The 14752-nt window shown below is 37.1% G+C and overlaps 1 protein-coding gene across 3 annotated transcripts in view; it reads right to left on the bottom strand.

Annotated features, from left to right (window-relative positions):
• Positions 1–14752, bottom strand: part of Lnpk (lunapark, ER junction formation factor) — a 64324-nt gene that overhangs the window by 16045 nt on the left and 33527 nt on the right. For all 3 annotated transcript variants that reach the window (XM_028762954.1, XM_028762955.1, XM_028762956.1), the window contains exon 9: positions 824–1021. In XM_028762954.1, the coding sequence (XP_028618787.1) occupies positions 824–1021 (198 nt within the window). The remainder of the gene's footprint in view (positions 1–823; positions 1022–14752) is intronic.

The raw sequence follows: 14752 nt of genomic DNA, 5'->3' as shown, positions 1-14752 counted from the left end.
TTTAATTATCTACCTGGTTAAAGCAGTATCTAGTCTCAAATCATTATAAACTCTAATTATATAATAGTAATTAGTCATGAAATACTAAAGTACCTGAATTAGAATTAAATACCATAAATATAGCTTACTCTTATTTAATAATCTGACATGGAAATATACATGAAATAATGTCACCCGCTAAAGCAGTGAGTGGATTTCCACCACCACCCCCAATCACACATTAAAAAAAAAAAAATACAAAGTATGTTATAACCCTGAATAAAATCTACGGATCTATCACACTCCTAATAGAACTTAAAGAAATGTATTAGAGAAGACTACAGTTTCATGACTTAGAAGGAAAAGAATCTACTAGCTCCTATTTACAAAAATAATATCAGGCAGGCACCACAATGCCTGAATATTTTTCCTGAAGTATGGTAATTGTCGTATTTTACTGTCTATATGAGGAATTAGCAAAGAATATAAGTACTTTCTAAAGTGTTCCCCTCTATCCCTACCATATATAAATCTGGAGCCATTCTAAGAATTGAATATAAAAAGATAATGCTACACTGTAGACTACAGAATGCTACAAAGTTTTATTGCCATTTAAACAAAGAAGCCATAACAGTTAAATGAGCTCAAGAAATAGGTTTTGGTATCACAAGGTGCCAGCTGTAAAGAGTTATAGCTAATTGAATATGGAACTCCTGCTTAATCAGATAACTGCTCTGCTACTTCCAAATGAAATGCCATTTCCATACTGTCTGAAAATGGCCCATTTTATTGGTAACCAGAGAAAACAATATAAACTGTAAATAACATTAAGTGCTCTGTTTACCCATTCCAGGAACTGAAGTAGCAGGGGATCCGAGGCGCCTGGGGAAGACTGGAGCAACAGTCCTTTCTGGCGGTCCCCCAGGAGCTGAAGCGTCCTTTGCTGGCCCAGGAGATACTGGAACTTGTGGAGGAGGGCCCTGATTAGAGCTTGCTGGTGCTGGGGAAAGGTTTCTTTGAGCTGCAGTTCGCTGACGGATCTCTGAGAATAATAAGCATATTTTAAACTTAATGTCCAAAATATCATATTAGCCACAACTGTAAATGATGTTGGCTAAAATTTTGTGGCACCAAAAGACACTGCATTTAACCACTTATAATGTGAACTCTACATAACACCAAAAGTAGAGGACTCTTTTTATGAACGCATAATTCTGTACATTTATACAACAAAATTTGATTTGCCTATCTACTGACATTTTAAAAATAAATTCAATATAATAAAATCGTCAGCCTATACAATACAAAAAAGGAAACATCAGAATTAGTGAAACTTCAAACAGCAGATTTGCTTTCAAAACTAAAAATAGTAATTTTAATAAGGGAACACCATATATATTCTGGTATAATAAAATAATTCAAGTAGTCATAAAAATGCTATTAAAAACTTGACTTCACTATTTTGCTACCTATCTCTTCATACTATGGTTATCTTTTTGTCACACTTATATATACTAACACATTCAGAGAAGGAAAACTTCCATTTTGAATATATAATATTTTGTCATACTTTAACCTTAGCTTTCAGTTTTAAAAATTACAAAAATCTCTGTAGGAAATTAGTCAAATGTGCTAAAATTAAGTTGCTTCCTGGTTTTGTGGGGGGTTTGGATAAAAGTCTGCCACTCTCCCCACTCTCCCTTCATCACCCTCTTACCCTCCCCCGCCCCAGTCTCTCTCTTACATATTGTCTACAGCTGCTTTCAAACAGTTGCAAAAAGGAGCATATGGCACTCAGAGCCATTTACTAACTGGTTACACTGAATATTTTGTGATCCCTACTAGATGACATAAATGAAATTCTAATATTCACTTTTACACCTTAGTGTTAGAGATCATATAAAGAAATCCTTTTTAACTTTTTAATTCTGAATATCATATTAAACTGTCATGAGCCTAAATGACTGGGCTGAAATTAAAGACATTATATGTTGACTGGCCTAAACAGTAAAAGCGCATGAAACACTTTGGATGTGGATTCTACCTGACAGTTTTTCAATTTCTGTTTGTTTAGACAGGGTGATAAGTCACAGGCTGGCCTCAAGCTCCCTATGTAACTGAGAATGGCCTAGAACTTCTGATCTTCCTGTCCTCCATCTCCTAGGTAGTGGAATTAGAGGCATGTAGCATCGGGGCTAGGACTTCACATATACTAGGCAAAAACTGTACCAACTGAGCTACATTCTTAGCCTTAGACTAAATTCTTGACAGAAGGATGACTTAATATTTTCATTAATAATCAGTCAACAAAATTCAGCACCAAGTGTGAGCATATGCCTATCTACATTGACTTTAAATTTAAATTTTAAACCAACAAAATCAAACTACTATGTTAGAATGAACAAAAGAAAAGAACATTTAAAAGAAATTATAAAACACTTATGACAAGAAGACTAGATTCAAACTTTCAGTTCTATTGTTTATTTCATATGCATGCTGCCTTTTCTGAATCAATGGCATCTCTTATTTCACTTACTCATGATGTAGCCTAGGCTATACGGGGAGATCCAGGGTTAAAAAAAATCAAGGGCTGAGGCTATAGTTAAGTAGTGAATCATCTGCCAAAGTCCTGAATTCAATCCCTAACACTAGAAAAATGAAAAGTAAAAAAATAATGTAAGCAGTCTTAAGCAATCTAGTTTCCACAGTAACCCATATATAGTAGCTTACAACTGTCTGTAGCCTCAACTCCATAGGTACCAGGAAGGCATGTAGCACACTTACACAAATGGAAAAAAAAAACTCATATACATAGAATAAAAATATTTTTAAATTACTTATTTTATATTTGTTTGCCTTCATGTATGTGGGTCCACTATGTGCATGCTTGATATCCTCATCAGATACCCTGGAACTGGAGTTATAAATGGTTGTGAGCCATCATATAGGTGCTGGGAACAGAGCCCAGGTCCTCTGTAAGAACAAGTGCTTCTCACTATTAAGCCATCTCTTCAGACCTTAAACATCTTTTTAAAAGTGCAGATATAAGGGAGACTGGAGAGATGTCTCTCCCACAACAGTTTAGAGCAGTGCTGGTTCTGCCACAGGACCTGGGATGAGTCCCAGCACCTATGTTCACAATAGTCTGTAACTCCAGTTCCAGGGAATCTGATGATCTCTTCTGACCTCTTCCAACACCAGGCATGCATGTGGTACAAGATAAATATGCAGGCAATCACTCAAATTAAATAAAATAATAAAATACAATATTAATTTACATACTAAATATTTCATAAGTTATTTCTGAGTTTCCTTAGTGAAAATCTAACTGCAGAAAACAAAATCTGCATCTGTAGCATTCTGTTAATAATTCTTGAGACAAATATTCTGTAATGAAAATAACTAACATTTTACTTTTCGGAACTGACCTAGGCATTTTCAATCGTGACTTGAGTATCAACTCCCAGCTCATGAAAGCTACAGACCATTTACAGAATTCTCTCCTAGCAGGTGGACATGAAACTGTGCAAGCACACAGTTGCTTGCAGTCTCTCACATGGAAAGGGTAACATGTCCAGAGCATTACACTACCAAGACTCTCAAGAGTCTTGGTAGTAATATTTACTGATATTTACTGGTAATTTACTGATGACTTCTCCTGTCCTCTACTTTCCAAATCCAATCACCATCAAACTACATCAATCTACCCTTGAGTGTTCTCTCTCTCTCTCTCTCTCTCTCTCTCTCGCTCTCGCTCTCTCTCTCTCTCTCTGATCCAGCTGTGACCCTTTAACACACTTTAACACAGTTTAACACAGTTCCTCATGTTGTGGTAAACCTAAACCATAAAAATATTTCATCCTGTATTTCATAACTGTAATTTTGCTATTGTAATGAACTGTAATGTAAATATCTGATGTGTAATGTATCTAATAGGTGACTCCTGTAAAAGGGTCATTCACCCCCAAAAGGGGTTGAAACCCATAGGTTGAGAACTACTGCTCTAGTCTCGTCTTTATCCATACGCTGCCATAACTGTTTAGTGCATGCCCTCATCTCATATACTAGATGATATCATCATTGATTTATATGTCTCAGCTTTGTTCTCTGATTTAGATTTCATCTTACACCCATCACAATGGCTAAGAGCAATAAAACAAATTACAGCTCATGTAAGCAAGGATATGAGGTAGGAGAAACACTTGTCCATTCCTGGTGAGACTGCAAACTTGTACAGCCACTATAAAACCCAGTGTGGCCAAGTTCCTTGGGAAGATGGGAATCGATCTACTGCAAGACAGCTATACCACTCTTGGTATATGCCCAAAATATTCATCCTTCCAGAGACATTTGTTCAACCATGTTCATTGCTCCTCTGTTCATAATAGCCAGAAATTGGAAACAACCTAGATGCCCCTCAACAGATGAACAGATAAAGAAAATGTGGTGCATTTACAATATGGAATATTGCTTGGCTGTTTTTAAAAATTAAATGATGAAAATTCCCAAGTAAATGGGTAGAACTAGATAAAAAATTATCCTGAGTGAGGTAAACTCAAGAAAGACAAACCTGTTGAGTCAATGATAAGCAAGCTATAATCTGCAAAACCACAGAGGTTAGATACAGAGTAAAGGACAAGGGGACTGATAGACTCCTCCTAGGAGAAGGAAATAGAATAGTTATAGATGGATAGGAGACCTGGAACAGGAGGATCAAGTGGGGTGGGGGAAGAAAAAGAGGATGGACAAGGGAGGGAATATGAGGAGAGATAGTTAAAATGAAGGGCCATTTGAGGGACAGCATGGAAACTTACTACAGTAGAAGCTTCCTAAAATATACAAATATATAAAGGCAATCTAAATGAATCACCAAATAATGGAGGAAACAAAGCCCCAGTTGGACATCTCTTGTCACTAAATGAAGCTTCCAGTACAGGAAGCTTCTTTGCTGAATAGGTCCTATGGGAACCCCCAAACAACACAAGCTGTTGCCAACACTGTAAGTTGTTCTCTACAAACTAATGGCAAGGCCCTATGCCGAAGACTTTTCACTAAGTGTAGAAAAGTCCCAGCTGGTGCCTACATACAGCCTTCACCCCTACATGCTACCACCTTTGGTACAAGAAGGTACTACACATGCTACTAAAGGAGAAATGTAAACACCAACCCAGCTTACAAACCCTGCAAGATGGTAGGACAATGGTAGGGCAAAGCTTAAGGGAGTGACCAACCAATATCTGATTTGACTTAAGGCCTCTCCACAAGATGGAACCCACATCCAGCATGCTTGAGTGACCAAGAACCTCAGACTAGATAGCCCAAGGACCTAGAGAGAAATCAAATACTACTGTTCTACTTAAAGAACATAGCAACAAAATGACTTTGAATGACATTCTGCTATACCCTGTACCTTGATCAGCCATCATCAGAGATGCTTTCTCCTTTAGCAAATGAAAGTACAAATACAGAAACCTACAGCCAGACATTATGCAGAGACCAAGAGATTTGAAACATTCAGCCCTAACCAGGATCTGTCCATCAATCCCTCCCCTAGGGAACCCCCAAGGAAGAGGAAGATACAGAGACAGAGTGTATAAAGGACACTAAGCAAACAAGGCCTTCCAAATCAACAAGACTGATGTACATATGAACTTATAAAGAGAAGAAGCATATTTATAGTCCTTCAAGGCACCAAGTTTCTTACATTCTATTACTGCCCATGGAATGATCCCTTTACCTGAAGAGTACTTTCTCAAACCTGTACTCACAGAAAATTATTGTGATTTGTTTCCTATACCTTCTACTGTGGTCCTAAGTATATGGACACTACTTATATGTGTGTCATATACCCTTCTCAATGAAGAGCACTTAAGTAGGAACTACAGCCTTATTCCCTCAAGATAGGATAAGGTAACTGGCAAAGAGTATAAGCTTAATAAAGATCTATGAAAATGATCTATTTTCTTCCTACATTTCCATTTAAAATTTCAAACTCCCCATTACTCAACTCACATGACATGATAAATAGAATAATATCCCCCCCAACACCTATAACAACATTCCCAAACCTTATAAAGTTGGAACTAAAATTACAAATAAGCTCAATTTTTGTTTGCTCACTCCACTGAAAATCGCAGAGTAACTTTAGGAGACTGTCTTACCTCACTTGTCACTGTTCTGACACTTAAAGATTAAGCATGCGTTTTGTATATTTCTTTATCTTAACATTTACTTTTTTCTCATTTTGATATCTTATTTCTAGTGTGATTTGTTTTTTTTAAGTCAACTCTGAACAACTTACACCTTGCAATTGATCAGAGTCCCATTTGATAATTACTTTGGAAAATTTAAACAAAATTTGGAAATTCTAAAGAAAAATAAGTTCCCATTTACTTTTGTCAATCAACATACTAAAAGTAATCTCTAAGACTGAGATCCTGTGATTAGCACTATGAAAGAGATTCTGGATTGTACAGATGGGAAGCAAACACAAGATAAACTATTATACACGTCTTAAACACAGAGCTAACAAAGTACACTACAGAGTCTAAGACAACAGAGGTTAAACTCAACGATGCAATGTGAGGAAAAATTAAGAGGCCGCCGCTGCGGTGGAGTCCAGTGGGTTTCCACACCCAGGTCCCACCTGCAGGAGGAACACCTATGGTTCCAGCGGCCTGGAGGCCTTGGCGGTGGCAGGCCCCAAGGACACGAAGAAGTCCTTGGTTCCAGAAAGGTTTATTGTCATGGTAGATGGTGGATGGATCTAGGCATAAAACTCAGGGCAGTCCCGAGTTATATAGGGAGGGAGAAAGGGGGAGGATTGGGGGAGGATCTGGGGAGGCATGCTTAATTTGCTCCGCCCTCTGGCCTTCATTAGTATGTAAATCCCTAGGCCCTGAGGCCTCTAGTCACACCCTCTAACCTGTGCACTTTGGGAGGGGCCCTCTGGCCTTTATTTGTATGTAAATCCCTAGGGCCTGAGGCCTATAGTCTGGCCTACTTGGCTGAACAATGTAATTCTATGGAGACTGGACTGCTTTTCAGAACCCTGGGTTCTTGAGGTGTGCCAAACTCCTGCCGGTTCTCACAGAGCCTTGGGGTTCTAGGCAACTGCCCAACCATAACCCAGAATACCCTTACGCAGTCCCACAATGCAATATAGATTCCCGGTACTGGGGGTACTTGAGATGAATACTGAAAAATGCATAGAGACATAAATATTTCTGCTATCTATATTAAGATATATGTGGAGCTTTAAAATAAAGCTTTATAAATAAAAAAATAAGTAAACATATAAAGCCCTAAATCTGCCTCCCCAAAAAATGAAGTGGAGGGTACCTAAGTGCTTTTCTCTTGAATCTGTATTTTGTACACAAGTGTGCAAATTTCAAGAACTACTTGTCCCTGGGACTCTTGGTTTGAGATCCTAGCCATTGCCTGAGGACATTTACACCTATGTGGAGAAAAACCAACAAATAATACCAATTTGCCAGCCACTGAAGTAGACCATCCAGCCCCAACAAAATAACCACAACTCAGAATGGAGACCAACCTGAGTCACCTCCATGAAACCAAGGCAAATTGAAAGTCTAAGTAAAATACATAAATGTTAAAAACAAGTTTTAGGACCAGCTGTTATATCAACCATTATTGATAGCAATAATGGTACAAAATTAACAATTAAAAACAACTAAAATGTCAATCTTTTGTTCATGAAGTTTTTTCCAGACTTTTTCTTAAACACACACCCCTCCACACAGCAAAATATCAACTGTTTTTCCACTTGCTATAGAGTAAAAGTGATTTACCACTACTTGAATTCTAATGCCATGGAACACAAATGAGCTCTAAAATCTACTTATTCAATAAGTTGTAATCTATCCACTAAAATCATTTTTCTTCTGGAATATTAAACTAACTTTAGATCTAGAATTACCGGATACAATGGAAACTTTGTGCTAACTGGGATATAAAGGCATCCCTGACAATTTGACCACTCTTCCTAATACATTTAGTCCTACAGTTACGATCTATCTTAAGCCATGTGGCTAACAAATTTAAAGGTAAGCAAGCCACACTTAACTTTCCACTTACTCCTTCAACCACAAGGCAATCTACAATTCATGAATTACTCAAGGCCAGCAAGGTTCATTTGAAAGGGCCAAATGGTACTAAGCATTTTAGGCTTTGCAGACTATGCAAGATCTCTGTAGCATATTCTTTTTTGCAATGTTTAAGGTTGTCTTAAAGTATAAAACCCAAAACTACAAAACACAAAAGCAACAAAAATATAAGCTGTGGTCCACGTTTGTAAGCAGGAGCTTCCAGACTCACCTTCTTTCACTATCCATCACCCTTATGTCCTTATTTTCTTTCATGACTCTCAATCCTGAGGCTGAGACTAAGCTAAAAACCAAAACACTATACCCTCAACAAAAAAAAAAAATAAAATAAAAAATAAAAATGTTGGGGCTGGAGCAATGGCTCAGCTGTTAAGACCACTGGCTGCTCTTCCAGGGAACCAAGTTGAATTTCAGAACCATGTGGCAGGTCACAACCATCTGTTAACTCCTGTCCCAAGGAACCCAATGCTCTTTTCTAGCCTCCACAAATACCAAGAACTCACATGATTCACAGACATATAAGACTAAAAAATAAAAATAAATAAAAAAACATTCCCTTACAAATTCACCTTCTTAGCCTTTTACTAGCTTACCTAATTCATTAGTCAAAACCTTGACCCTGATTAAAACCAACTGTGTATATCCATGTCTTTATCCATACATTGAACAGTCTGAAATTTATGATTATTTTAATTTTATATATCCTTGATGGTAGCCTGGCATTCCTACATTTCTCAAATCTATATTCTCTCTCACCTAAAGAATTATTTCATATCTGTTCCAAGTGCAAGTTACATCTCCCCTAGGTGTATAAAATAATATAAAGAAGCCAGATATGGCAACGTAAGCCTGTATTTCCAAAGGATGAGTCAGAGGATTACCCTGAGTTCAAAACCAGCCTAGGCTACAGTGTGAGACCTTACCCCAAAATAAGTAAATATCAGATACAATCAAAAGACAATTCCTACTCCCCATCTATATTGCCTTTGTTTCTAGAGAGGAGCTGTCATCAGCTTTTATCTGAAGCCAATCGTTTTACTTACAAACTGAATTACATCCCCTCTCACCTGTTCAATTGCCTTCTCTCTGTCGTCATCAATAATTGCAATGTCTCCTCAGGATTTCGGCTAGCACACAAACATGCTACTGTTTACTTGATACAGTATGTTTGGTCACTTACTAATCTCTCTAGCTATACATTTCTATAGTATTTTACTCAAAAGAATTATCTCTTTCCATTGTCTGTAACTTCTCTACTCTCACCCTTTATGATTAGCCATTTTGACCTATCCCTCTATCAAAATGTTCTTTTCAAGGTTACCAAGAGCCTCAACAATGACCTCTAAAATAAGTGGTCAGTTTTCAACACTAAACTTACTTGACAACAGTATTTATCGCAAATATCACTACCTTGAAACATTCTCCTAACTTAGGGTTGGGCTCCAAACTCTCCTGGGTTTTGTGTTTCAACACTACCCTATATCTTGAGTACCTAAATTCATAGCCCTTAGTCTAGTCCTCTTATCTTTTTCTTTATACTTCTGTGGCAATCTCATGGGGTCTCAAAGATTTTTTTTTCTTGGTGTTAGCAGATTTTTCTGTGTTAGTAAAGATCACACTTAGGACCTAAAACATGATATGTCACATTACATATCACAGTTAATACCATCTAAGTCTTATATCTAAATCTTGTGTCTCTAGCATCCAAAATTCCTATTTGTCAGATTCAGATCAAATTGTTTTCTCCACCACCCACCACCCACCCAATTTCTAGATAGCTCAAACAGGGCCTCATGTAACCCAAAATGGCCTTGAACTTGCTACATAACCAAGAATGATCTTAAAACCAGGATCCCCCCTGCCTCTAACTCCCAAATGGTGGTGCTCTGCACAACCATGCCTCAGTTAACTGTTTTGTTAAAAGTTCTAGTCAGATGTCTAACTGGCATCTCAAAATAACATATCCAAAATCAAACCTTGTTCTTCACCTCCCATCTGGACCCTTCTTGCCGTTTCTACAATCTCATTAAAACACAGATCCTCTTTCCAGTTATTCAGCTCAGTATTTTTAATGTCACCCTTTCCTTTTCACTGACCCTGTATCTAATCAACCACAAAAGCTTTCAAGTTCTACATTCAAAACACAGAAAGTACAACAGGGTTATATTAAATTTTTAATTTTTTTAAAAACACATCTCTAATGCTATTACTCAAGATCCACCACCTTCAATACCACACTGGGTTACTATAAAAGCTTTCTGACTCATTTTCATCTTTCCACCTTTGCTCCTTTCCAACTTCTCAGATATTAAACTGTCTTATTGGCACAAGTCAGGTCACATTAATCCATTGCCTTAAAACAACCAAAATTTAAAATTAAAAAAAAAAACTAAATTGAAAACAGAAGTCTTATAATAATCCACATTCCAGAAGGCTCTATCTGAGATGGTCCCTTGTCATTTCTCTTGCTGTCTCCTACTATTTCCCACCTCGTCCAGTCTGACTCAGACCTACTGGGCTTTCTAGAATATTCTAGGCATGCTCTCTTGTCTGTGTTTTTGTACTTACTGGTTCCTGTCTATGATATTCTTCCCTCAGGTACCTACATAACTCATATCTCCTCACTTCTTTCAGGTTTTTAATAAACTCTCAATGAGATCTTCCCTAGCAAGTCTACCTAATAAAACTACAATCTGTCCTCCCTGTAGGCATTTGCTATTTATCAACCTTTATTTAACTCTATCAATACTAATTTACTGTCTACCTCTTTACAACATGAGGAACAAAAAGGCTGTCCTTTGTTTACTTTTGTATCCCCATCAGCAGACAGACATTCAATAAACATTTGTTGAAAGAGAAATAGATATTAGTACATATGCTGGACAGTTTTATGGTCTACTTGATTCAAACTGAAGTCACTTTAAAGGGAACCTCAACTGAGAAAAATGCCTCCATAAGATCAAGCTGTGAGCAAACCTATAGGGCATTTTTTTTTTCTCTTAATTGGTTACTGATGGAAGAGGGCCCAGCCCATTGTGGGTGGTGCTACTCCTGGGCTGGTGGTTCTGAGTTTTGTAAGAAAGCAGTCTGAGCAAGCCATAATGGGCAAACCAATAAAACAGTACCCTTCTATGGCCTCTGCATCAGTTTCTGCCTCCAGGCTCTGGCCCTGATTGAGTTCCTGTTCTGACTTTGATGAACAGTGATATGGAAGTGTAAGCCAAATAAAAATAAACACTTTCCTTCTCAACTTGCTTTTGGTTATGGTGTTGTATCATAGTAATAGTAACCCCAACTAAGACAGTACATTAGAATTTAATATAGTCCTGTATTTCAAGATCTTGAAAATGAAAAAGGTTAGTCCTTAAAAAAAATTTAGTCCTGTACAATCAAAATCTTGAAACAAATTTCATTTTTCATCATTCTCCATGATACAGAGAGTTTGCAGGAGTCTGAATGGTGGCAAATTTCCTTTTTCATTTCCATACAAGCTTTATTGCTTTTTAATATGAGACAAAAATCTTTTCATCTTCTAGTCCATCATAATACAGTATCTAAGGAGCAGACAGTTCTGTTTAATGTGTACACATACAGATCCCTAGGTTTTTTTACTTTATATGCTTATTTCTTCATATCAAATGATAACCATTTTTTTAAAAGATCAAACACTCAATAAAAAAAATTCTTTACCAAAAAATATAAGGGAAAGATCTTTCAAGGTACCAAAAAATAAAGAAATATTCAGAAACCATTCCAGTTAAAAGAAGTCTAAATAGAAAAGACAACTAAACATAGCATAAAATTCAAATGGTATCATAGAACAGAAAAAGGTAAAGTAAAGCCTTTACTTCTCAATAACCTATCATATGGCTGTAAGCATACCTTCTTGTTATGGTAACAGGAGAAACTTGGCACAAGAACAAACAGGAACTCTACACTATCTTTGCCATTTATCTATAAATCAAAATTGTTCTTAAAAAAATAAAAGAAATACACTTGAGATTGAAAGACAATCTCAGAGAAGATGGGTTAATAATCCAGTATGATATTTCTTTTAACATAAGGCAAATCAAACAATACTATTCTCAAAATTTGTAATCAGTCTAAGCACAGTAAACATCATTAACCCAGTTATACAAAATTAAGATATCTATTATACACACATCAGCTACAGCTCAGCAACTGCAAGAAAGCTAGCAAAATGAAGACACTTAAATGTAGGATCCTTTTGGAGAGGAGATCTTTTCAAGGGCCAAAGATGAATGCTATGTATGTATTCAGTACTTGTTCTCACTTTCTGTTAACCATAAATCAGACTAAAAGAAACAGAAGGGAGAGAGAGAGAAAAGAAAGGCTAGCATGCAGTGCAGCAAAAACTAAAAAACTAAAGACTTCAAACTAACAGAAACTCAGAACTAGCATAAATATAAAATCAACAACTGTATGACTATGTCACTATAAAAACCACAGGAAGCTAAGAAAGGTGGCACACATCTGCAAGTCTGAGGCAGGAGAACTGACAAGTTCCAGACTGGTCTGGGCTATAGAGCAAAACGCTGTCTCAAACAAAAAGATAAGAAACTAAAAGATATTAAATAAGATTAAACAATATAACAAGTATAATTCTCAAAGAGTAGAATAAAATTATAACATAATTTAGAACTTTTTAAATGTAAGAAAAAAAACTACAAAACAGTAATTATATGCTAAGAATAAGATATCCTAGAATAGCTGGGCAGTGGTGGCACACGCCTTTAATCCCAGCACTTAGGAGGCAGAGGCAGGCAGATTTCTGAGTTCGAGGCCAGCCTGGTCTACAGAATGAGTTCCAGGACAGCCAGGGCTACACAGAGAAACCTTGTCTTGAAAAACAAACAAACAAGATATCCTAGAATATACCCAAAAGAAATACTATGTTTTATTTAAAGCTCTAAATTTTTTGAAGGGGATGGGACTGGGAAAATACAGTTCAGTAGTAAAATGTGTACTGCTCAAGTAGTAGTGCCTGAGTTCAGTCCCCAGAACCCACACAATGGGAACATGGGCGTGGAGCTTCAGTGCTGGAAAGGCAGAGACAGGCTCTCTGGAGCTTGTTTAGCTATCAAACTAGCACACTGGGAGAAGCTGAGAGACTGCCTCAGAGTCCAAGGTAAAAACACCTGCATGAGTGTCTTCTGGCCTCCACATGCATGTGCATACACATGCATGCACAGCTGCACACAAAACAGCATCCCCCTACACATACACAGTTATTAATTTTTTAAGGTTAAAATATGATACACTGACCTCTTTATTCACTAAGGTATCTGCCGATTAAGTATTCATTTTTAATGTCTTTGTTAATTTGAGGTGTAAGAATTTGTACATGTATGTCCTGGTGAATGTGTGGCAGTCAGAGTACAACCTGCAGGAGTCAGCTCTCTCTTTCCAACATGTGGATCCTAGGGATGGAACCTAGGTCATCATGCTTGGCACTGAACCTAGGTCATCATGCTTGGCACCAAGTGCTTTACCCACTGACTCTGCTTGCTTGCTCCTTCAATGTATGTTCTTAAATGACTGATAATATAGCTAAATATGAATTCTCCCTAAGACTACCCAAAAGCAGTACAAGTATCCAAAGCAAATGAAAATAATAACAGCTTTTCTATAATTATGATTTGGTGTCACAAGAAAAATTTTATTTGGTTCTTGAAAGTTTCTAAGTAACACTTAAATTCTCAAAATTACTTTAACTAAGTGATAAAATACCTAAGAAAGCTTTTTAAAGTAACAACCACAGCTTCCTGTAAAGGACCACATTAAAAAACATATTTGCCAGCAATATTATTTATTCAAAAGATGTCTTACACACTATTAAATGATTGCTACAGTCAAGCTAATTAGCCATATCCATCATACCAGTTTTTCTGGATGTGGAGAAAACACATAAAGTCCAGTCGTTCTAAACTTCAAGTAAACAATACAGCATTGCTAACTATAATCACTACATTATACATTATACATTAACTGTCTAGGCATTATACTCACCTATATAACTAAAACACAGTATCTTTTGGCCAATATCTCCCTACTGCTCTCGTCACCTCGATATCTTGGGAAACAATTTTACATTCTGCTTCTATGAATTCAGTATTCTCTAAGAAGTAGTACTATATACACAAAATTGCTTGGGACTGGAGAAATGGCTCAGGGGTTAAGAGCACTGTCTGCTCTTACAGGGGTCCTGAGTTCAATTCCCAGTATGAGTTCATATGATGGCTCACAACCATCTGTAGTGGGATCTGATGCCCTCTTCTGGCATGCAGGTGTACATGTAGGTAGAACAGTCATATACATAAAATAAATCTTTTTAAAAATGCTTCACATATAACAAAACTTTTTCTATGATTGCTTAACAGATGTATAAACTATACAGATTATGAAATGGGAATTTCACTAGAAACACATATATGTAGTTTACTTTAATGGTATATGAACTTTTACCAAAAGAGCAATCAAGGAAAGGAAAGGGAAAGGAAAGAGAAGGGGAAGGAGAAAGGGAAGGAGGAAGGGGAAGGGGAAGGGGAAGGGGAAGGGGAAGGGGAAAGGGGAAAGGGGAAGGGGAAAAGGAAAGGAAAAGGGAAAGAGAAAGGGGAAAGGGAAGG

Source organism: Grammomys surdaster, unplaced genomic scaffold, assembly GCF_004785775.1.
Source record: "Grammomys surdaster isolate TR1022 unplaced genomic scaffold, NIH_TR_1.0 136, whole genome shotgun sequence".
NCBI classification, from domain to species: Eukaryota; Metazoa; Chordata; class Mammalia; order Rodentia; family Muridae; genus Grammomys; species Grammomys surdaster.
Note: the sequence above shows the minus strand (reverse complement) of the source record. Positions and strands in the feature narration are given on the sequence as shown.